We start from the raw sequence: 25,893 nt of genomic DNA, 5'->3' as shown, positions 1-25,893 counted from the left end.
TTGCAAGTCGGTTGCCGTCTGTGCTCCCTTTTCTTGCAGTAAAGCTGATTTCAGAGAATCCTCCGGAGTAGCACCTGGGTGAATGCATAATTCTCTCTGGATATCCTTATATCTCATTTTTGCGATGAATATATCTCTGACGACTTCCTTTTCTTGATCAATTGTCCATCCACACAGGGCGGCTTGTCCCGTCAATCGTAAATAGAATGCTTCCAAATTTTCTCGGTCTGAATGTACCGCGTTGTAGATTTGCATACGTTCAATGATGAAATTTTTCTCCTTTCTGAATAGGAGAACACAGAATTCATGGAATTCCCGAAACGTTAGTTCACTCAGATCTGCATGAGGATAACTTTGGAGGAATCTTTTCCTCCCTTCTGAGCCGAGCGAGAAGAATAAACGAGACTTAACCCGTTGTTCAACCTCGAAATAATACACTCCTGGTGCCACTCGGGGACCTTTCGCCCGACGCTCTTCATTCATCTCTGTGACTTTCCGGACTGCTGCGTCATTACGTGCAAGACGACTTGCGATTGCTGCAGCATCTTCATCCGCCCCTACGACTTCTGGTTTTGGAGCAGGATCGTCGTGTACGATACCCGGCGGTTTTAATAACTCTCGTGGATCGCATCTCTCTCTTAGAGTAATTGCCAAGTTGAATTGACCTATCCACGAGTCCCAGCTATGTGGTGGGTCCGCAGTTGGTTTATGCCAAAATACGGATACGCCCAACAGGTCAGTTCGATCCTCGGAGGTCGAAACTGCTGGCTGCGCCATGTGAAACGTCGAAAGACAGTTTAAAACAAGAATTAATTCTCCTTCTTATTTTATCATATAGATAATGTAGATAGATTAGTATTTAAATAATGTCATGACAATAGAAGTAAATACAACTCAAATCTTTCATAAGTTGACAGAGAGTGAATAGAGCGCATGCTATTAAAGTTCAAGTGGATTGGCAGGTCGGTAACGACCTTGACCGATAATGGAGTTTAGCACGAAATAGCTAGCACACTGATGACGTCATGTTTAAGATTAAACAACGACGCACCACACAGAGGAAAATACGATCAGCAGAAAAAAATTAAGAAAACTGACCATTCTAAAAAAAGTTTTGGTTGGTTTTAAATGGAATGAAGTGATCTCAGAAATGCGCAAAAAATCGGAGAATGCGCAAAATTGATATTTTTAGTGGTGATTTGAATGTGGTGAAATAATCTGTTAAAAAGTGGAGGAGTCAGAGAATAGAAAGACTCCGGTCACTTGTATCAATTTTGGCTGTCGCATCAATTTTGATCATCAACTTTGCTTTACTTAGTAAATTAATTCTACTCTTCTTGGGTGATTCTTGCTTCCAATCACAGGATGATGAGCGGTTATAACCTGAAGATTTCAAACTTTTCTTAACAGATTTGTAATTTTCTGTTTATTGGATGCAAAATCAGATGGTATGACAGTCTAGAATGGTTCCAAAGAACAATTTACGAGCATTAACACTAATACCTGATCGCTGCACAGCTGAGCGAAGTTCAGTACAAACTTTTTTCATGAAACTTGACATTAAGGAAAAAATATGGAAGAAAAATTTCCAAGTTTTCTCAAAAAGGAGTAAATATACTTTTCTTAAAAAATCATGAGTGAGAACTTTTGAAGCATCCATTAAACCACCAGTCTCAAGTTAACAACCTCAATCCCCCTTCAAACTTATGCAGGCGGAGAATTTCAACTTTTTTATGCAGGCGGAGAATTTCAACTTTTTTATACAGGCGGAGAATTTCAAATTTCAAAATCAATCGGTTGGCCAAAAAGTTTACATCATCCGACTCGCAAAACTTCTAAATGTCGGCTTCTTGGCAAACCGCTCAAACCTGTGCTATTTTCAATTTCAATTCAACTACTCTATGTACAATATGCAGCCAGTTTAAAATTAATCTTGCAAATTTGCTTCTTCACAGTTGTTTGAGATTCCCAAACGGCTGTGGACCCGATCTTCTCACCGAAACACTGTTGTTCCAGCTGGGTCGATCCTCCGACGATGTCCTCACTCCATCACCTCTGTCTCCTCCATAATTCGCCTTGGATGCCCTCGAAGTTCTAGATTCGGTTCCCACCCTCGGAGAAATTTTTCCTTTTTGAGGGTAGGTTTTATTGTTCAAATTTACATTCTGTTTCTTTTTCGGCGATTCTTTCTTCTCTTCTTTTGTCTCTTTTCTGTCTGTGTCCATTTTCGTTTTGGACTCAGAGTGACTTTTTAATGTTGATCGGCTAGATGTGTGTTTGTCGCCGTTTTTCAGGCTTCTCGAATCCGATTTGTCTTTTTTGTTGATGACGTCATAGGGTTCAGTGTCGTCGCCATTTTTCTTTGCTTCTTTTTTCTCTTTGCCGCCCGAACACATTATTAGAAATGTAAAAATTTCTGTACCACTTCAAAAGAACCAATTAAATAATAATTTACCAACTTAAATAAAAAACTAGTAAATGTTTGACAAGCCCAGTGAAATTTGTCACATTTTTGTGGTTTAGAAGCAGTAAAACAAGTGTTTCGATATGGTTTGCTGCTCGAACATCAGAGAGAGCGCAAGTCAGTTACTATTTTAGAGATTAGCGGGGAATAAAAGCCAGGCAGGTGCACCTATTTTTAGTTATTACTAGTAATATCTAATGCGTCAAACGGCGGCAAAGCCACGTGTGCTGTTTTTCGGAGGCATAAGAATGCAGCTTCGTTCAAAAATGAGACAACTATAGATAGAGACAAAGCGTATTCTTTTGTTTTTTGTCTTCTTTCTGCCTATATTTGAGAAGTACCCAGCGCGTGAGACCATTGGTTCTTAATCTTCATCGGCTTCCTAAGGCTTGAAAAAACAGAAAAAAAAGAGTATTTGGTTGCCCACGCGGGCTTGAATATTTTTTGATGCTTTGGCCATATTGAAAAATGCCTACAATAAAAAAACTTGAATGAAAGTTTCTCATGTTTTGGGACTGGGTGATTTTAAGTTAAGAAACTATTTGCTTAGGTACCTGAAAAAAAATTAAATGTTAGTAAAATTGTAAAATGGTATTTGCGCTGTGCCTCAACCAATTGTCTAACGCCAATAAAGTCTGAGAGTGTCAAATATTCAGACCGAATATGACCCGCACCGGAGTTTCATGAATAATAATTGATTATACAGAGCTTTTATAGCCGGTCCCATTAAATTCTGAGATAATCGATCACAAATGTATCTTGATGCTACTTCATTTTAAAGCGATAAATCTAGTTTTAAGCGTTTCATTCAGAATTTTCTTGGCAAAAACAAATTCAAAAATTATTTAATTTTTTTTGCTTGTTATCCATTTTTGAAGACAGCCGGCGTCGATTATAATTAATTCCTTAAATTACTTTGCGCGTTGTATGAATCTCTTATCACATCAAGCACAAAAAATGGCACTCATTTTTTTTTTTAAAAGAAGATTGTTTTTGTAATTTTTTATGAATGTGATTGGAACTTTCTGCGCTACTTACACAGCAACCAGCTGTTCTTGCCTAATTTTCTATCCAACGTTTTTTCCTAATTACTCATACATATCTCTAGCTTTTCAATTTTTTGCTGCCCCATGTTTTATTGTTACGGCAGCAATTTGACCTGAAAGTTAATTTTTTTTCAAAATAAAAATCAACTAAAAATGCGTCAAAAAGTCATTTTTGGGCTGTTCTGTAAACGCCAAGATTTTCATGGCATTTTGTGAACATTTTTTTAAGGGGAGGGGAGAATTGTTAATTTTGAGAAAGCGTGCCAAATTTGGTCGATTTTTTCAACGTCATGAAATTTTTCTAAGTGTTGGCATGAAACTGTTTAAATTGTAATCAATACATAATACAGGCTTGCGGAAAAAACCAATATGTGAGAGATTTTTTAAAACCAAGTAGGCCGTAAGAAGGGCAAAAAAGAAAGCAATTTTTCCAATTAGTTTTCATCATTTTTGCTCATATTTGAATCCATTATAGTGGATTTTAATGGAATATAATTGATTTTAAGTCTAAGAAAAAACGAACTAAAATAGCCCGCGGTGGGGTTTCATGAAAAATTTTCGATTACCATCGATTTTCGTGGTCAAATTTGCTGTAATTCTAATCAAGTATTATTACAATTTAGGACCAAGCAATTGGTTACAATTCAATTTAATCCATTTTTTTTCAAGAAAATAATTTGATTACAATCTATTCAAAATCCATTACAATGGATGTTAATGGATTATAGTTTCTTTTAATTTTTTTCAATTTTGTTTCAAACTTTGCAGCTTTTTCTCTATTACTCAAAATCTATCCGTTATGTAAACCTACCGGTGTTCAGTTACATTTCGCAAAAGTGTATTCCTCGCAACTTAGACCCAGTTTTTGCTGAAATTCAACACCCAAATTGAAGACTCTGGTATCTTATCACACCCTAAATTAATACGTATAACTACATCAACCCATTTTCTCAATCCCCTCAACTACTCCATCCCCACCTATTGTACCCCCACCTACCCTATCTTGGGAGGGGCCGCCTTAACGGTATTTTTCACAAATTTCCACGGTATTTGTAAGTAATTGCAAGTGGTGAGGGAGGGGGAGTAGTAGTAACTGATGGTAGTAGTAGTAACTGTGAGGTTTTTAGGCTGACAGGGAGACAAAAAAGGTAAAATTCATTTTTTTTGCTTGAGTCAAATATAAAACTCAAATTAGTGATTGCAGCGTTCAAGTTTTGATTATTTACCTTCAAGATTTTAGAAAGTTCAGGCCCTGACTCACAAAAACTTATCATAATCCAAAATAATTTCACCGTTTATTATCATCATTTTAATCGATTAAATTAGATTAAAATGTTCTAGATTAACTTGATCACTTTTTTGTTTTATAATCGATTAGTAACCCACTGTAATCAATTAAAGTAGAATTAACAGAGACAGACCCAAAAAATCCATGATAATCGATTATGATCCATGGAACCTCACTTCGTGAAAACCGTATGTTTTTTGGCTGACGACACCAGAGTGCAAACGCTCGTGACATGATTCAAAAAGCAAGCTAGTTTTGCCTAAAAAACTTTTAAGCTCAGAGTAAATAAAATTTTGCTTCCTCAGAAACATGCTTAACGAGTTAGATTTCAAAAGAAAGAAGTAAAAACAACGGTTTAAAAACAGTTTAAAAAACGGATCAACTGTACAGTCTCCCTCTAAGTGACCTACCGTAGAACTCCCTCCCCAAGCATGTAATAGTTCTGGAAGACAATTCTGTATAAAAATGCATTTCATACAAACGAGCAAATAAAATTAGTTTTTACATTTTTATGCGGGATGCGTTTGTATGCTGATAATTAAACAAAATTTTGCTTTTATTGACGTATCGTTAGTATTGCGGTTAATTTGAAACGAACCTAGGCTATAATCAAAATTAACTTGTAAAACATCTAGTCCCACTCGGGAGTTTTATTGATAATGATTGAAGACAATGGATTTTTAGGGCAAAATTTTCAGCAGTATAATCAATTATAGATGCCAGTTTTAAAGTTTAAATATATTTTTAATGGCTTATAATCATTTTTTTCTCATAAATAAATAATCCATTATAATCCATTATTCTTCTCTGGTAATTAATTTCTTTCTCAGCATAAGTCCATGAAAATCGATTTTGTTTCTCTACGAAAGTCTATTATAATCGATTGGTTTCCGCAAAAAAAATAGCTCTTAGCTCGTTCTACTTTTTCTGCAAAACTGTGACAAATCAAATTAAATTTTTGAAATTATTATTAAACAACATCAACCACATAAAAAAGAGAATCTTGTTTTTTTTTCAAAAACTAAATTTTTTTCTTGCTATTTTTTTTGTTTTATATCGGTTTAACCTCCGCCATCCCCAGTTTACAGTTTACCCCCCATTTTTCAACAATTGAACGGGGGTTGGCTATTCAACTTGATGTCTACTTCTTTTAACAGTCCCCCTCAAACAGTAATTACCACTCTCCCCCGTTCAACTACTGAGGCTTCTTCCCCCGGTTGAAGGTGAGGGCGAGCAGTAGTGGGGAAATGGCGACAGTAATAAATGGAAATGTTGAAAAGAAACAATTAAATGTTATATGTTGAACTGTGTAATTTTGCAAATACTACACTGAGAAAAAACTATTGTCTAAATTAATTAAATACTTAATAGGACCTAATTCTAAAATGAAGCGTGTTATTTAAATTAAAGCCTCTATTCACTAAATCAGCTATTGACTGTTTTTTATTCTTATTAGGACAATAAAATCTTGTTTTGAAAATCACTTACGTTTTAACTACTTGCCCAATTTGATTGAGCAGAGATGTATCTGGAATCTGATGCATCAGAAAAAGTACTATGCATTTTTAATAAAATCAAACTGAAGGCTGTGGTTTTAATTAAAAAGGACTAAAAATTGAAGGATATTTGATATGATAAAATTTTAAAAAAAATCTAGTTGAAACATCCCTTATGATGAAGGGAAAATAAAGGAGCAGGTGAAAATTGAGTACTTTGATAGATGAACCAGCCGCCGGTTTATGCTTACGAGCAAAAAGACTGGCCTGAAATCTTCAGTGTTTCATTTTGCTCAGTCAGCAGCAAGTTCTCAAATCTCATAACTTCAGTTTTCCATAAAAAAAAATAGATTTTCCTTTTCTGTTTTTACAAATTTATAAAACGAGTCTTTTTTCCATAAAAACAGAATTCAATTTTTATTTCTAAACTTCGATAAAGAAGTAAGCCGAGATAATCAATAACGACACAAATCAACGCCTGAGGATCACCGGACAAATCTTCACAAGAAGACTCAAAAAAACGGACCCACCAAAGACTGACCCAAAAATTATACCCCATCATCAACTTTAGTAAGAAGATCAAATATAGAGGCGAAAACACGATCTAAAACCCCGTGTATCATAGGTATATATTTTTAAGCTGTTCGATTCATTTATATAAACTAAATAACCCTGTGCTTCAAATTTATTAAGCTCATTAACTCATACTCTTTTCTAACTGTTGTTTCTATCATAGCTTCTGTCAGGAAACTTGACAATCTTAGGTGAGACTTATAACTTAGGATATATAAGCAATTATGTAAGCAATGAAAGCTTAGTAAGACTGCTTAATTAAAAAAGTAGAGAAACATTAAAAATGTAAAACATCATGTTAAAATGAAAAGTTTATGAAACGTAAAAAACAGCAACAACACTAAACGGGAAATGAGATAAGTATGAAAAATTTTTTAAAACTCATCAATAACCTCTGAAAAACTTTCATTATAATTGTTTATAATTGATTTTAACAGATTATTTTTATATAAAAATATTGGGATTATATTTCATTTTTAATCTATTATAACCAATTATATTTGAACTTTATTGGGACTGACTAGGATAATCTATTATAGCCCATTATTATTTAGCAAATTCAGGGTCATGGTTAAGCTTGATTGCGTGGTTCCAAAATATATTTATAATCAAAAATAATGGCAATTTGGCAAAAAATGGTATTATTTGATTATTATCCATGGAACTTTAGCGAGTTATTTTTATTCAGCAAGATAAAAGCGTACGTTTTTGGAACTCAACTCAACAACAGTTCCAGACAACCTGAGCTGATCCCAAACATTTTCTCAAAGATTTCTTGATTCAGACCTTTTTGCTTTTTTCAAAAAAGTAAGGTTTTCAGGTAGTTTTCTTCAAAATTAAGAGTTTTTTTATTAAAGATTTATAAAACGAGGCAGTTTTGATTTTCCTCGACGAACAATTGCATAAACGATTCAGAACATTTGAAATTTGGGCAATTAAAAAACGTATTCTATCAGTGATGACTAAATATTCTTCTTTTATCCCGTTTCCCCTTGTTTTCACTCTTCATCTCACATACCGTCATTTAGTCTCCTGTTTTTTTTTCAAACCTAATGAGTCTCACCCCAAGAACATTAAACTTTCTTTTTGAGCCTTATTTGCCAAAAAACAGTAGAACTATAGCTCAAAAAAGCGCAAAACATGTGCATCACTAATTGTGCATAAGTTTTGAGAATAGACCTTCACTAGTCATTCTGCCTTTGAATTTGAAATTATACCACAATATGCACAGACTAAAAACGATCATCTAAGGTTTCTTTTTTGAAGAACAGAAAATTTATGAAGAAAAAACTCGAAGTATAAATATTACAACGAGATTATCGATCGAAAAACTATAGGCTTTAGAAATATTTTCCTTGAAACCAAATTTTTATAATTTCTCATTAAGTAAATGTTTTCTGATTATTTTTTGGCCTTTTTGGATGGTTGGACATAAAAATTGAAACACAAAAAGTGGCACGGGCGGAAATCTCGCCTAGTCGTGTTCTCAAACTAAAACACTTGGTACCAAACTATTCAGAGACTGCAAGTCTTGTATGCCAGCAACATTTATCGATTATAACTTGAAAAATAGTACCAAACAAATAAATGAACAAACATTGCAAAAGGTTAACATAAGTTCAGCCAGATAGTTTTTTAAAAAATTCCAGTGTTTTCTTATACATAAATTTTGCCGCGAAAGGGTTTATGCAGTAGCCGGTAGTTTTTTTTACAATATAATTTTTAAAACTACTATGTGCGCTTCTATCCAATGCAATCCTCTTCTATAATAGCGAATTTAAATTTTTGTAAAAAAGAGTTCTTAACCAGATTTTCAAATTGATGATTGGGTTTTGCTAAAGTACAAAAATTACGATAGTGCCAGCATGCAACGGAGTTATATGTTCTTTTTGTTCTGTTTAAGGCAGCTGATTGCTGCTTCCATGCGACGTGGTGAGCAGAAAAAATCGAGATAGGATATGTTTTTTTCGTGACTTGAACCAAAAATGAGATACTACAAGTCATCCGTTCAAACTACCGGGCCAGTCATCAAGGAAAACAATCCATTTGTAATCACTGTGACCATTGCCAACTTGTAAATTTTTTTGAAACAATATGATAATTGTGCTTCTTCAGCTGTTAGAGTAACATCGATGTCTCTGGGCTTACGATTATTCATGCTCATTGATCGTGCTGATTTTTGGTTTCAATTAAGTCTAATCAGCTAATTTTTGTTTTAATTTCTGAAAAAGTCGTTCTTTATTATTTCACCAATAACAGATCAAAGCCGGGTTGAGTTTTTTCCAATTCGGGACAATCTTTGGAGTTTTTACATACCAGGCGATGTGGTGAGAACACAATATCTACTTGTGACCTGTTTTTTTTTAGACTAAAGCAGTATTTAGGCTAGGGTATGATTGCCCTATTTTTTGAACACCTTTGTTGAGTTTATCAAATGCAAGCCTTGTTGTCAACTTTAGCAAAGAGTGCATATAATACCAATAGAGGTGAGGCAACAATTCGTAACAGGCGACAATTCGCCTGTTACGACACCAGCTTTGAATAGCACCAGCTATGACAACAGCTATGAAATTAGACACCAGCTGTGATATTATTCTGTTTCTGTTTCCGTGCTGATATTGCAGAAGATGCAATGTCAGCAAAACTGACCTCAATCGAGTATAGCTCGTGAAACTAAATAAGTTTCATTCAAAAAATTTTAATGAACAGCGGTTATTTCAAATTTCCAAGGTAGTTAGAGAAAAAAGCTACATTCCGAGCAAAGTTTTTATTGCTTCTTTTTAAATTTGGAAACTAAAAATCCATATGTACACACCACGTGATGCATCTGTTGCTGCTCGCAAAGTTAAAAATGTCTAATTTTCATTAGTAAAATTTGAGAAAATTTCACTATATTGTGAATTTTGCTCGGTCAATATTTTTTCAGGCATTCAAAAATTGCAATTAACAAACGACTTTAGAATTAGCTGACCGAATAAACTACAAGTCAACAGTTTAAACTCTTAGGCCAAAGTCTCCAAGGAAAAACAATTCAATTGTATTCCCTATGTCCGCTGTCAAATTGTAAAAAAAATGATGAAAAGTAAGAAACATTTATGGGTTTTCTGGATTTTCAAAAGTTCTGGTAACTTGTAAAAATAATAACCTGATTTCAAGTTGCTTCTTAATACCCTATCATAATTTTGCTATCATTGTCAAGTTTGATGTACGCGTTTTGAGGTGTGTGAGTTGAATTAATCTCAGTTTATTTCTTTGTTATTCATGAAGTATAATATTAACTTTTATAAATTTGGAGTAGACGCCTAGTGGGCACATTATGTGGCCTTTATCTGGACTTTGCATCGGGAGTTTTCACTTTTTCAAATTAATTGTTCCGACTTTCGTAACGAAACCCGCATCCAATTTCAAGCGTTAATAATTGAATATATTACGATTTTAGTAACAGTTTTACTAAAATTGAGAAACAATCGATTCTAATCAATTAATAATCAATTATAATCTCTCTTTTTAAAATCAAATTATAAATAATTATAATCCAGTATAGTCAATTATAATCGATTATTCATTCGTCTATTTTTCGTTATATTTATAATCGATTGTAATTGATTATAATCCATTATTTTTGTTCAAATTTCTTTAGTTTTGCACAAAAATCCATTATAATCAATTATAATTGATTATAATCCCTTTTGTTTGTCCATTTTGTCTTCAAAGTTGCATCTAAATTGCTTATATGGTTTCTATGAAAATAAAGGTTTTTTTGTAAAGTTTTCCAATTAATTCAAATTTATAAGTTTTTTTCTTTTCTTCCCCATTAGTATTGTTTTGTGATGCATATTTAAAGCTTTTTTAAACATCAAAACATCAGCAAAATAAATTAGTTTCATGTTTGATTCGGAACATTTAGTTTTCATTTACCGCGGGAACTTTTCCACTCATATGAAGGATCTCTATGAAATTTTTGTTGCGTGGTAAGACTTTGTGTTCAGATGAACCAAAATGTTCAAGAGATCTCTCTTTTAGAGATTTTCTTATTGGCACAAAAATAATAACTCATAAAATATAATTCGAATATAGTTTTGAATTGACACAATTTTGGCAAAATAAGAGATAATAATCGGTTATAATCGATTATAATTAATTTTAAGGGTTTTTTGTAAGAACTATAATCAATTATAATCGATTATAAGAGATTATGAACTCTTGAAAAATATCACAATTATAATCAATTATAAATCCTTTAAACACCTAACTTTGGTAATTATAATCAATTATAATTGTCAAAAATCATCATAACAATCCGTTATAATCGATTACTTACGCCTAAACTTGGATGCGGGAAGTAACGGAATTTTGTGCTCGGGTGAGTTTTTTTTTCTTCAGACAAATTTCGACTTTTTAACTAGCTAATTTTGACGGAATTTTTAAAAAATCTATCGAAAGCTATTGTTGTCCTGAGTTTAAATTTGAAAAGATATTTCACCTGTGATTGTTTTTCTTAAAGTTATGGGGGTTTAAAGGTTGCCATTATGGCCAACTTAAGACAATTAACGCGCGATATATTTCGCGCTATTAACGCGTAAGCGAGATTTAATCCGTATTAGAAATCGTTCCAAATTGATTCCAGGAAGCTTATATGTCATAATTGATTTGTTAATAGAATCGAAATCTATCACTTTGTACTTAATATGGCATGTGGGGGGATGTTTTCACAAAAATTTCTCACCTTTTTAAAATTAATAATAATTTTATTTTATTACATTTAAATTTTTCATGTTTCTGCTGCTCCATAGACCTTAAAAGGCAGTCGGAACATTCAGGATTTTGCCCTGATACGAGCAGTCTTATTATATTATGAGTTGATTCTGTTACTTGATTGTATTTTTTCTTAACTGTTGGATAAATAATTTCTATCTTTCTATATTATTTCGTTGATACATTCGTTGATACATTATTGTAGAAATAGTCGTGTAAAAGCTCATCTCTGATTCACGAAACTGTTTGTGCTACTGCAGCTGTTGGAGTAACACTGAGGTTATGGGTTTACGATTTTTCATACCAAAATTGTGCTCATTTATGGTTTCAATCAGGTTTTATCTGCTAGTTTTTGGTTTCCTATTTCCGGTACAGTGATTTTTATCATTATACTAATTACAGATCAAAGCCAGGTTGAATTTTTTAAAATCGGGAGAAATATTAAATTGTCAGAGGGCAAAAAACTATCAAGGGGCTGAATATATAGGACGTGAAATACTGAAGAGAGAAATTGGAGGACAAAGTTTTCAGTTAATCTAAAAATCGAGATGCAGAAGATGTTAACATGTCGATCTGTTGAACAATAATGCTTTTCGATTTCACTAATCAAAAGTTAGAGCATTTCATTTAGATCTTATATCTACCCGAAAAGCTAAGAAGTTTTTAACTTTACTCAGTTGACTGGGTAAGGAAATACAGAAACAATTGAGTTTTGTCTGAACTAGTCTGTTTGAAACCAAATTAATCTAAATGCTCAATAAAAGCTTTTTTTTCTGATTGTGTTAATTCAAGAATTGTTTTGTATGCAATGTGCAAGTCGGGTCAAATAAATTACAGTAATATCTGCTGTATAACTTCTTCGACAAACATGAAATTTTCACAGTGATTCAATAACAAGCGGTGGGAATCTTTATGGGAACTCAAAAATATGCAATATTCGAAAACTTTATACCATTTTTTTTGAATTGAGAACTTTTTGGGATCTAATTAATGATTTCCCTAACTATTTAACTATGGCTCATAATAGCGATTATCTATCCCTATCAAGGATCAATTTAACAGTCAAGTATATGCGAGTTTCGCACATAGTAAGGTATCCCCCTTTGTCTTAGGTAGGGAGGTAGTTGCAGAGATCACTTTTTGTCTGAATTGTTGATCATGTTGTTGTCATCTCTTATGAGGTGGTCATTTGTCGAACATGTTGAGCCACTCGGAGGGCGCTTGAGATTGTTGCTGTTGTTTACCCTTCCCCTTCTGGTTCAGTTTGTTGCCCCAGGGACTCTTCTGGACTGGACTGGCACTGTCGTTGATCACGTGACTGCCAGTAGTGATCTCAATATCTTCACGCTCCGTGGGCGCAGAGAACTCCATGTTCACCTGGAAAATTTCGAGACTTCAGTTATATCTGCTCTGTTGCACATTTTCAGGAAGTACCACGTGACCTTTGATCATTTTTTTAAAATTAATTGACGTTGACGTTTGAAAGTTCGAGGCTTGATTCTTTTAAAAATAGTACAGTCACGGGACATAGAAGTTAATATCATGGGACATATTGGGAAATATTTGCTGGACTGGTTCTTTTGTTGATTGAATTCGATCATCAGCGCAAAATTATTCATGAAATTTCAGCAGTTTTCTTACGCCGGACCAAGTAACTCTGTTAATTCTGCTATTTGTCATTTTTAGGCAAAATAAAGAGTAAGTCAAGCTCATCAGCTTCCCAAAGAACGAATTTGAGCCCATTAATTCGAATTGCTTATTTTGTTTGTGAGGTTGTTTCCACAGCAAGAACCTGTAAAATTAGTTATGATAAGCTGGCTAATTTACGCATTCAAAACGAGATTTTCCATTATTTGGCCCGGTTTTAGCCCTTTCAAACAATTTCGTCTATCTTTTGTCTAAATTTGAATCCTGTTTCTTAAATAGTTGCAGAGAAAACGAACCAAACCCGAAGAAAAAGTTCGTTCATTTTCTCGTTGAAATCAAAAAGTTACAAATTCTATGTCCCGTGAACGTAGTAGTAGTAAACAATAACAGAAGACACTTTCTTGAATTTTGTTGAAACTTTTACTTTGAATAATCCAAAATGAATTTTGGCGTTGAAAAACATGATAGTAAGAAAAAGCAAAAAAATGAATTAACCATGTCTAGTAAATAAACCATAGTAAATTATTCTTTTCATTGAGACCAAACATTTCGTATTCACGTAGCTGGTCTACATGCACCATCATCAACACAGTCAGACATCGTGAAAAATTGTTCAGTTGTAAAATCTCGAGAAAAATATGGAGTACGAGCCTATGGCACTGGCTGGTCTAACTCAAACATTATATATCGACTGGTTACTTTTTTGGTCCTCTTCTGTCGCATGCGCTGCTGCAGCTCCTTCCGATTCACCACCGAGGCCTCGGGTGCCTCCGTCGCCACCTGGCTATCCAACACATTCATCAGGTCATCAGAGTCGGAATTGTCCCCTCTGGTGCTGCCAGAAGCCACGCTGCTTCGACCTAACAACAGCGAAACGAATAACAAACACTGCCCGAATCATAGCTAAATCAGAGCTAACGAATCTAAACTTTAAATCTAAACTAGTCCTAGGTTTACAGAATTTTTGCTTTAAATTTTTTCAACAGCATCTTCAACAGGCAATGTATTAGAGCATTGTTTGGGCTAATTAGTCGCCCTCGAATCAATTAAAACTCAACTTTAAAATGCGTATGAAATGGTATGATACGCATTTTTTTCATGGTATGAAAATGTATGATAATGGTTTTTTGTGAGCCCGAGCAGCTGGTCAAACGAGCATATAGAAGCAGTGTTCGTAACCAGGATTAGAGATGAGTCTTTGCTCGCTAGATATTCTTTGCGGGCATATGACTAATCGAGCGCCCTAATTTTTTGAGTGCTATATAAAGTTATACAAGCCAAAACCGATATAAAATCAGCTCTAATTACTCAGGTTGGCTTAGTTAGTGTTATGAACACAAAACCGAAACTTCGTAAAAGATGACCCCTTCAGCAAAAATCAAGCCGCGATAGGCTGTTTTTTTTGGAAGCAAGGCAACAATTGCGATATGAGTGCAAGGGCCACGAAAGGCTTTAGAAACATGTGAGATTTGATCTGCTTAGTAAGTGGGAGCCAGTCCAAGTTCCTGAACCTTGCGCCAGTTTGTCTGAACAAAATGATTCAAGTACCCTTTGATTAATAAACCAGCAAAACACTTTCAAGTCCTTGATAGAAACTTTGTCGAAGCTCACGACAATCTGCGATGGCTACAAAATTGAATTATTTTACTTGGGCTGCCGAAACGCGCGAGTTTTTTGGTCTTCTTTTTGTTCTTCTTTTGCAATAGGAAGTAAACTAATTGTACTGTTTGTTCTTTCACTATCGCATGAATGGTAAAAATTTGATAGACTAGCGATAGGCAGACTTTAAATTTTCCATCTGAGGGCCAAATAATTTTAGATTCTAATACGTCTAGGTTCTGGTTCGTTCAAAAAATCTTGAATCATGTAAACAAAAGCTTCCCTCCTTCAGGTGAGTCATGTGGGATTGCAATATTTTTTAAGGTCTTGGCGAATGATCCAAAAGTTTGTTGCTGTTGACATGTTTGTGCAAGTGAATTGTTTTTAGGCAAATTTTTAAAAACCTCAATATCAGTTTCCCTTGTAAGTTCAAAGTTAAGGGGCCGAGGTGGCTCAAGGGCGGATTGCGTTTTCTCTTTGATAGCAAGTTTGACATCAAGAAACTGGAGTGAGCTTGAAGTGGAAAAAAAATATCCCACAGTAATGAATTCCACGATTTGAAAAAAAAGATTTGATTTATAGGTCGTCGACTTGCCCGGCACAAACGCACGCCTAACTGTCGTGCTTTTAAACGTTTTTTTTTGTTTGAATTTGATTAATCTCAAAAAACAATATACGCATGTGTTATGAAATTCGACTAACTTTTCGATTTCAATTTCATAAGGTTTATTTTTGTGAGCCCGCTCGCCATTTTCGTGTACAACCTCATCTTCGAATGTTTTTAAAGACGCTCTATAAGGATTTTCTTGGCATCTTTAAATGATTCTTTTGGCGAAATTATTGTGTTGGTTTCAATTGAAAGTTTTGCCATCAAAAACAAGTCACTGATTACCGCGCTGTATTATATTGAAGTGCAGAGAGGTTTGATACAATAAGAATTGAAGGTTCTTCATGCCTTTCCGTGCATATCAAACTTTTTGATTTTTTAGTTGTTTCGTTTCGGGTCTTATTATGGCTAAATGCGTGATGTTGAGATGTAAACGGTGAAGAGCAAATGTGTTCTTAGTAGTTATTTGTTCACTTTGCAATTTTTTTGCATTATGAAAATTATGACAATGTTTAAATAGTTGCAATTAAAATGTGGGAAAAACTAGAACAAAAGTTTGTATTTGAAAGGTCAAACAAAGATAATGATTTCAAACCAATGGTTTTTGGTGCTACTGATTGTTGTTAATTAACCTGAGCGTTAAATCATTTGAATTTCCATTCTATTGAAAAACGTAGCTTGTTGCAATGCAAATGTAGAATAAAACAAGTATAGATGCATATAAAATAAGCTCAGTTGGCCGAGTGGCCTAAGCTACCATAACGCCGATTATATAGGTTAACAGTTGACGTAGGTTCGAGTCCCCCACCTGCCCATGTATTAATATACTAAAAACGGGGGTTACATCCTATTTTAACTGTTTTTTGGTTCTTATTTGGTTCAGCCTTGATTAAGGTTGACCGCCAAAAAGAGCAATTTGTCTCAAGGACATTACCGACCGGTTCTTGTGGCTAGCTTGCGCCGTTTTGTACCAAAAACGGACGAATGATAAAAATGTTATATGATGTTCAGATCAATAGAAATAATGCCGAAATTAATTTATTGACCGAGTTATTTGACGAGAAATATCTTTTATTAATTTAACGAATTTGGATCAGTTTTGGAGATTAGCGAGCATATTTTGGCGCCCCACAAGGGACCGTTAGTGCCCTGATTGTTTGATAACGACACGAGCTTCACTGAGGGGCACAAGGGACACAATTTTCCAGGGTCAATTTCGCACTGGGCCGTTAACGAGCTGGGACATACAGTGATCCTCTGTGAGAGAATCGATAGAAGGGGAGAATTCAGTGTCGAGATCTGATAGCGAGGTTAATTCGGCGTTCAGTTCAAATAAAAACAGACACAGACTCCCGTGTGCGGGTGACGAGCACCACAATTTCACAGAAGGAGAAGAAAGGGAGGATCAAAGTACTGAAGTGGGCAACAGTGAGAGTCCAGCTGCCGTTCGATCACAAGACGCTGCAGTATTAACAGATGTGCAGAAGAGCGAGTTGTTGCCTGAGGTTCTGATTGAGAATCAAATTCCTCGCTACAAACTACGCACTGAACCTCTTCTCGTCTCCAGTCGGTACTACTGCTAAAGGTACTTTTGCGGGATCCTCTTCCACGTCTGTCCCTCAGGACTTTCTAGGCGGAGAAAAGGAGACGCCAGGTCCGATTGCTGCAAAAGACAGATCAGAACTGTGGTCAACAACAGAATTTCTGCTCGCGGTGGGATCGGTTAGGGCAACAATTTTCGTACAGACGTTCTGTTAGCGACCGAAACTCTGCAGAAACCGGTGACCGCCTGATCTCTAAAACTGTAAGAAGTTTCCAAAACTTTTAAAACTCCAATTGTGCTATAAATTTTATACGATGTCATATATGTTCAAAATTTTTTCGCAAGCTAGCCCCCGGTAATTTTTCTCAATACCTAAAAATTTTGGACAGTTCCGTTGAACTGAAATATCTTACAGTGGGTACATAGACAAACTGACTTGACATTTTTTCTCGATACCAAAAATTTTTAGATATATGTGAACGGAATATTAATCAGTGAAATCGGAACATAGACAAGAGGTACTGGACTAGTTTTTTGGATTGGTTTATGACTCGAACCTGCTGACCAAAATTTTCTGAAAAATTTTGTATAAAAAGTAAAAAAATTGCCAAAAAATCCTCAAAACGTCTCCAGAATTCAGCGAAACTGTGCTGTAAGATGACACCAACCTTATGTTAAGTGGTCTGGTAGCGAAATATCAGGCAAATTAAGTTGAGTTTTTTCATCCTCAGGTTTCTTCCACGTGGGTTGTTGGAACTTAACCAATTTGCCTGATCCCCCACCCACCATTGGTGAAACTGAAAGCCAGTTCGCTTCGAGTAAAACAAAGCCGTTTCAGCCCGTCAGATTATTGACTTCGTTGCGTGACAGTAAAGTTAAGTGGTCAGGTACGGTGATATTAAGTGAGTTAAGTTGAATTCTTTCATCCTCAGGTTTACTCCGTGTGTGTTGTTGGAGTTCAACCGACCTACTTAATTTTCCAACCCCATTGGTACTTAAGCGTAACGAAGCCGTCGCATAGGTCCCCCAAGTGTATGGTACTCATCCTAGGAGCTAGTTCTTTGGATCATGCGCTCCGAAAACTTCCCGCTCCGTCCCAGAAGCGCGTCAAAGATACTTGCTTTACGAAGCCAGGTTTAAGTTTGAACTTTAACGCTAGGGACTCTCAGAAGACAATACAGTACTACCTTCATCATTACTTGTCGCACCGTAACGACTTTGTAATTTGGCACGACGCCATTAATAACTCGATAAGTAGGCACCGCAGCAACAATAACCGCAAGCTGAGTAGTGAGCAACTTGTCAATTTGTTATTAAGGTATAGGACAAACATTTGTGCGATCGTATACTGTAGACGGAACGGAACCGATGATATAGAGGAAAGTTTAGGTTCAACAGGTATTCTCGTTCTCAACGTCGTTAAAGACTTTATCTCTAAGCGTAAGGCTAAAGACCAGGTACTAATTGAGAAGTACAAAGAGCTTCACCAGCCTCCTTCCCTTGAGTTAAAGACTCTCCTCCTTGTAAGGCGTTATAGCGCTAATCTTAACATCCTTAAGACAAGTAAGAAGCGAAACCGCTTACCCCTCAAAGCTCGGAAAGCTATAAGAAATAGGCTTCAGGTAGAAGCTTTGAGACGTCAAGTTCCCCCGTCTTGTAAGCTAATGTTGATTTACTAATGCAAATTTGATTACGTACCAAAACAGTATCTCATTTTATTGATTGTTTTCTATAAGTGAGCATCCGTAGAATATTGTTAATTTGTGAAAAACATGGACGAAAAATTCCAAAGTAAGATACGCAAGTTATTCGAAACCCGTCTAAATCTAGAAAATGAGCTGCTTAAAGGTCACTCATTATTACTTGAGTACATTGAGAATAATAGTCGCACTACAAAAATTGATAATGCTGTTTACAAATGTAAAATTGCGTTGGAAAAAGCTGTCGACGTCAATGAGCAATTAATTAGGTTAGCGGGAAAAACTGAAAATCCTGAAAAAATTATTGCTCAGCAAGACCTTTGGCTTAAGAAAGTAACCGAAATGAACGATAAAGTAATGCACGAAGCCCAGAGTTACAAGATGAGCCTTGAACCTTCGTCATTTCCAGCAGCCGGCATTACAGGGAGCAAGGGATCTTTACAACAAACTAGGTCTGAGACATCCTCACACTCGCACAAAACAAGTGATTCAGCAGCACGAGTATCTGAAAACAGGTCTAAGGTCTCTAATAAGTCTAAGGATAGTAGAAAGCTTGACTCACATAAGTCTGATAAGTCTGCTTCCACTCGTCATACGTCGACTGTTCGCACTATGTCATCAAGTGAGAAACGGCATGAGTTAGCTTTAGTAAAACGACGCCATGAGGAGCTGGAAAGGCAGTATCAAGTATCTTTAAGACTTAAAGAGCAAGAGAACCGTCTTAAGTTCGAACAAAGTCAGCTGGAACTAGAGCAATTGGCTGAAAATCATAAAAAGCAACTAATTGAAATGGAATTGAAAGCGTTTGAACTTGAGGACAGTTCATCTGAGGTTAGCGAGAAGGTAGCGGAAAGTAACTTAACAGGAGTAAGTCAACCTATTTCAAAGGTAGCAACCGATCGAACTAATGATTGGGTAGACTCTGTTAGTTCACAAGCACCTCCCGACGTTGCTAGTGCGCCCGGTTTGCAGGCCTTCACTCATGTACCCATTTCGTCAGGACCGACGACTTCCGCCCTCCTTGCTCATGCAATTCACACCAGTAATAGTCATAACCATGAGCACACAGCATTGAGTGACCCTGGAATCCATAGTTATGGACATCGGGCTATGCCTCGATTTGGCAGTGCAAGCCTTTTGCCATTGCAAGCTTCTGTTTCATTCCCAGCCTCTGTTCCATTCCCAGTTAACAATATGCATTCTAGTGCACACGTGTTACCAACACCGTCGGCTGTTCCTTTACAGACCATGAGTTCAAACATAACTAATGGTAGTTTTGCCATCGCGCAACCGGAATCATTACCTGTCCCAATGTTACCGGCCCAACCCGGTTCTGGTTTTGTTTCTTTGTCGCCTGCATTTGCTGGCGGTGGCTTCTCATCTTCTGGAGTAAACCCAACGCCGGTTTGCTTTTCGGCACGTAATTGCCATGCAGCGCCAGTCCAGACGCAACATAATCTTCCCTTTGTTCCGCATACTGTGTCACCTAATATCAACGATTACTACACAAGTGATGCAAACTTATGGCGATTGGCTGCTACAACTCCAATCGTCACGCCTGCTCAATGTTGTAATGCTGGAAACATTTTTTCTAATGTGACAACTATTGTCCCATCGTGTAACACCGCCGCTCCGTATAATAGTGGTGGGACTGTGTATTTTAATACTCCCCCAGTTCATCCACAACATGTTCCGCATTTTGTCAATCAAACTAATACTGGTTATCAGCCAGTCAACGAAGACTACGCACCGTCTCCCGCTTATCCGAACCAAGGTTGTTCATCGGATCGACCTCTCTCCGCTCGTGAATTGGCTGAATTATTGATGCATAGCCGCAAAGATCATCTTCCTGAATGGAAGTTAGCCCAGTTTGACGGCAACCCGTTAAACTGGCACGAATGGTTTGGTCAGTTTAAGTCCACCGTTGATTCCGCTGTTCTCACCGATGATACGAAATTGACATACTTAAAAACGCTCGTCACAGGCAAAGCAAAAACCGCAATTGCGGAGTTTAGTTATAGTGGCGTTATGTACAAGGATGCACTGGCCACCTTGCAACGGAAGTTTGGGCAACCACATGCCATTGTTGGTGCGCATCTTGATAAGCTGAATACCTTTCCTCCACTTAAGATGCACAATTCGGAAAATGTCATTAGTTTCTCCTCTGCCATATCTGGCCTCGTAGCAGTTTTCAAATCATTGTCTTTCAACGATGATCTAAAGAGTGTTAACCTGTTAAACCAAGCTGTTAGTAAACTTCCGCCTAACCTCAAGGAGGCTTGGTCAATGCATACTGTTAGACATAATTGGCAGCGACCAACACTCTTAGACTTTAACAACTGGTTGAAAGAAAAGGCCGAGGGGCATGAAAGATTACGTTTACTCAACTCTAAGGCAAAAAACGAGGAACCGGTTAAACCAAAAACAACCAAAGTTTTTGCAGCCAATAGCCAGGTAACTAGTAAGGCTCAGGATAAGTCTAAGTTTCCGCCGTGCGTTTTGTGTAAGGGTAGTCATGCATTGTGGAATTGTGCTGTTTTTAAGGAAAAGAATGCTACTCAGCGAGCAAAATACGTAGCTGAACAGAAACTTTGCTTCGCTTGTCTCAATGGCAATCATAGTTTCCGGCAATGTTCTAGAGCAAAAAAGTGCCCGAAGCCAGAGTGTGATAGCACACATAATGTCTTGCTCCATGGAGCCGAAAGAATATTTCCTCGGAAGGAAAATTCAAATGTCTCGAATAAGGCTGGAACAAACAAATCCAAGGAGAATACAAACACTTCCACCCATGCCGCTGTTAGTGATGTACATGACATTGAATCTTCTAAAGGGTTGTTGCCAATTGCAACACTTGGTGTATCCTCGGATGTAACCAGTCTCCTGACGTTGGTTCTTTGTGATAGTGCATCGACTCACTCCTGGGTGTCTTCGTCACTCGTAAACCGTCTCGGCTTAGTAGGGGAGCCCGTTAACTTGTCAATTAGTGGTTTCAATTCGACCACCGTTGTTGCGACTCAGAGGGTCAAGTTTACAGTTTCCTCCGAGCCGAATAATAGTGATTTCGTATTTTCTCTCTGTGCATATGTTAAAGACAATATTCGGATTGGTTCCGAATTAATCAATATTGCTGATTTGCAGATTAAATATCCACAATTAGCACCTATTAAGCCCATTCAATATACTTATGAGGACGTTGAAGTTATTATCGGACAAGACTACTACCACGCCGTTAGACCCATTGAGTTCATCTTGGGAGATGATAAAAACTCACCGTGTTCCGTTCGCCTACCGATAGGTTGGGTCTTAAGTGGTCCGTTGCCGCCGTCCGGTAATTCTACTTCTTCGTGTTTCAAGTGTGTTGTTGAAGATTCTTCTCTGACCGACCAGATAAAATCCTGGTACGAGTTGGAATCGTATGGTGCTTTCAAACAAGTCGATGCCCGTTCCGCCGCGGATAAACATGCTTTATCCATCCTCAATTCTGAAACCGTTCACAATGGCGAAAGATACATTGTGCCTATGCTTTGGATTGATAGTAATGTCAGTCTACCAAACAATTATTACTCGTCATTCGCACAATTTAAATCATTGGAGAGAAGGTTAAGTAAAGACCCTGAGCTGCGCGAAAGATACGCAGAAACAATTAGAGAGGACATTAGGAAAGGCTATGTCGTTGCCGTCGAACCGCATGATCCACGTAAGCGTTCCGATCGCGAGTGGTATCTTCCGCACCATCCCGTCGTAAATCCGAATAAGCCGGGTAAGGTGCGCCGAGTCCTTAATGGGGCTTCTAAGTTTCACGGCACATCCTTAAATAAGTCCTTATTGGTGGGTCCTGACCTACTCCAAAATTTAATTTTTGTGCTTTTGCGATTCCGTCAACATAAGTACGCCGTCTCCGCGGATATAGAGGGTATGTTCCTCCAGGTAGGAGTCCTTGCCCGCGATCAAGTTTCGCTCCGTTTTTTGTGGCGGGAGGATACCACTTCCGATGTGGTAGTTCATCAGTACACTCGCCATATATTCGGCGCACGGGATTCGCCTACGTGCGCCAATTTCGCGTTGCAAAAAACAGCAACTGATAATATGTCCACATACCCTGAGGCCGCCTCAGTCGTAAATGAAAAATTTTACATGGACGATTACTTGGATTCATTCGAGAACGTTACCCAAGCAATTAAAACTAGTCGCGATTTGGTTTCCTTACTAAAATTGGGAGGATTTAATTTGACTAAATTTGTCAGTAATGCTGATGAAATCACTTCAGCAATGAACCCCGAGGAATCCGAATCCTCAAATTCACCCATCAAGGAAATATGTAACGGTGTCGAACAATCATCACACGTCTTAGATCTTAAGTGGGACCATGTGAAAGACACATTGGTTGTTAGCAGAGGCGTGGATCGTCCTCTCGATAAAGCAATAACTCAACGAACCGTCTTGAGTTTCGTCTCTTCTGTGTTTGACCCTGTTGGGTTAGTAGCTCCATACACAGTTAGGGCCCGTCTTTTACTGAAAGATATTTGGAAAATCAGTGGTCAAAGTTGGGACGACGAATTGCCAGAAGACATAAGAGATAAGTTTCTCGAGTGGCACTCCGGTCTCCCTCTCTTAGGGCAATTGACTATTCCCCGTTGTTACTTCACAGAGCTTGTTGATCAAATTGAGCTCCACATGTTCGGTGATAGCTCGCAGGACGTTTTCTGTGCTGTTGGATTTTTGCGTGCGCGACTCGCGAGCTCGCATAAAACTCAAATATCCTTCATCTTTGGTAAAGCTCGCGTTGCGCCCATGAAAGCGCTATCTATACCAAAGCTAGAGCTTCAAGCTGCTCTGCTCGCCACACGACTAAAAGATGATATACTGACCGCCCTTACCGTCTCTATTAATCATGTCTTTATGTGGACAGATAGTACAACAGTTTTGCAGTGGCTAAACTCCACTGAAAAATTACCTGTATTCGTCGCTAATCGTGTCGGCGAAATCCTCGAGTCGACCACTATTGATGAGTGGCACCATGTTCTGAGCGGCGATAATCCAGCTGATACCGGTACGCGGGGGATTTCTTCGGAAGCCCTCAAGGATAGCAGCTGGGTTATTGGTCCGAGCATTCTCAGGACTACTGATTGGCCGTTTATACCCGACGAACGTGTAATCAATAAAGTTCGTTTGAAGGGTCCTTCTTGTGATGTTGATAATTGCTTGGAGACATCATCTTCCTTCGTCACCGATGTCACATCAATCAAACATCCCGAACACGGGTTCAATTGGGAAAGGTGCAGTTCCTTTACAAGATATAAACGAGTAGTCGCTTTTATGTTGAGGGTGTTGCCTTCACATAAGCATTTTCGTGGTAAAGACTTACGAATCACCGACCCTACTGAACTTGATATTGCAGAAAGCAAACTGATTCATCTTGCTCAGATGGAATCCTTTCCCGTTGAGTTAAAAACACTCACCGCTGGCAAACCTATTAAGAATAGTAGTAAAATTGTCACATACTCGCCATTTATCGGTCCCGCTGGAATCATTCGTTCCACCGGACGGATTGTGCGCTTAGTGGATACCGAGTTTGATACTAAGCACCCAATAATACTCGACGCCCGACATACCTTAGTTCGTTTGTTGGCCCGCAGCCTCCACCATAAGCATTTTCATCAAGGATTAGATTACATGCGCTCCGTTTTAAATATGAAATATGCAATACTTGGGTTGCGTCGACTACTTCGGTCTATCGAAAATCAATGTGTGACATGCCGTAAACGCAAAGCAAGCACCATCCAGCCAATTATGTCCGATTTACCGGTCGAACGTCTCGGATACAAGCAACCACCCTTCAATCATACGGGTGTGGATTACTTTGGACCGCTTTACGTTCCGGTTCGCAGAAGCACGGAAAAAAGATGGGGATTTCTTTTTACTTGCCTCACCACCAGGGCTGTACACCTTGAGATTGTACCTTCTCTGGACACCAGTTCGTGTGTCATGGGCATTGAACGGTTCGTTGCGCGCCGTGGTACGCCAAGCACAATCTGGTCGGATAATGGCACGAACTTCGTTGGTGCGGAAAAGGAATTACTTGCCTGCATCAAGAGCTGGAATGGCATGGCTCCGACCATTTTTGCACATAAAGGTGTTACTTGGAAATTTAACCCGCCAGGCGCACCTCATCATGGCGGCTCCTGGGAACGCCTCGTCCGAAGCGTGAAGCGCGTGCTGTACGATATCCTAGGCAGTAGGCGAGTCACTGAAGAGGTGTTAGGAACAACACTCTGCTTAGTTGAACAGGCTTTGAATTCGAGGCCAATCACTCCCGTTAGTACCGATTCACGTGAGTTAGAAGCGTTAACCCCAAACCATTTTTTGCTTGGACAACATGCCACAAGCTTTCCTTCGCTTTTACCCGGGGAGCACTTCGATCACAAGAAAAGGTACGTGCGAGCGCAGTCATATGCTAACGCGATTTGGTCTCGTTGGCTTCGAGAATATGTTCCCTCGCTGAATAAGCGTGTCAAGTGGCACACTCATTCTGACTTCACTCTTAAAACAGGCGATCTCGTGTGGGTGATTGAGCCCGATAGTCCGCGTGGGTACTACCCTCTCGCCCGAATCGTCAAGCTAAACTACGGACAGGACGGTTGCGCCCGATCCGCCCTTGTCAGGACCGCAACCCGTGAAGTCACGCGGCCGACCGTTAAGCTCGCTCCGGTTCTTCCTTCTTCAGGGGGGGAGGATGTTGCAATGCAAATGTAGAATAAAACAAGTATAGATGCATATAAAATAAGCTCAGTTGGCCGAGTGGCCTAAGCTACCATAACGCCGATTATATAGGTTAACCGTTGACGTAGGTTCGAGTCCCCCACCTGCCCATGTATTAATATACTAAAAACGGGGGTTACATCCTATTTTAACTGTTTTTTGGTTCTTATTTGGTTCAGCCTTGATTAAGGTTGACCGCCAAAAAGAGCAATTTGTCTCAAGGACATTACCGACCGGTTCTTGTGGCTAGCTTGCGCCGTTTTGTACCAAAAACGGACGAATGATAAAAATGTTATATGATGTTCAGATCAATAGAAATAATGCCGAAATTAATTTATTGACCGAGTTATTTGACGAGAAATATCTTTTATTAATTTAACGAATTTGGATCAGTTTTGGAGATTAGCGAGCATATA

General features: G+C 37.8%; 1 protein-coding gene across 1 annotated transcript in view; it reads right to left on the bottom strand.

The window, feature by feature from the left end:
• Positions 1 to 12,424: 12,424 nt before the first annotated feature.
• Positions 12,425 to 25,893, bottom strand: part of LOC134839152 (uncharacterized) — a 53,053-nt gene continuing 39,584 nt past the window's right edge. The window contains exons 11-12 of the mRNA XM_063854608.1: positions 13,969 to 14,129; positions 12,425 to 12,999 (exon numbers count right to left, since the gene is read on the bottom strand). Coding sequence (XP_063710678.1) covers positions 12,808 to 12,999; positions 13,969 to 14,129 — 353 coding nt within the window. The 3' untranslated portion in view covers positions 12,425 to 12,807. The remainder of the gene's footprint in view (positions 13,000 to 13,968; positions 14,130 to 25,893) is intronic.

The sequence above is a fragment of the Symsagittifera roscoffensis genome, chromosome 2 (genome assembly GCF_963678635.1).
Source record: "Symsagittifera roscoffensis chromosome 2, txSymRosc1.1, whole genome shotgun sequence".
Taxonomy (NCBI): domain Eukaryota; kingdom Metazoa; phylum Xenacoelomorpha; order Acoela; family Convolutidae; genus Symsagittifera; species Symsagittifera roscoffensis.
The sequence above is the reverse complement of the archived record's forward strand: the minus strand, read 5'-3'. Positions and strand labels throughout refer to the sequence as shown.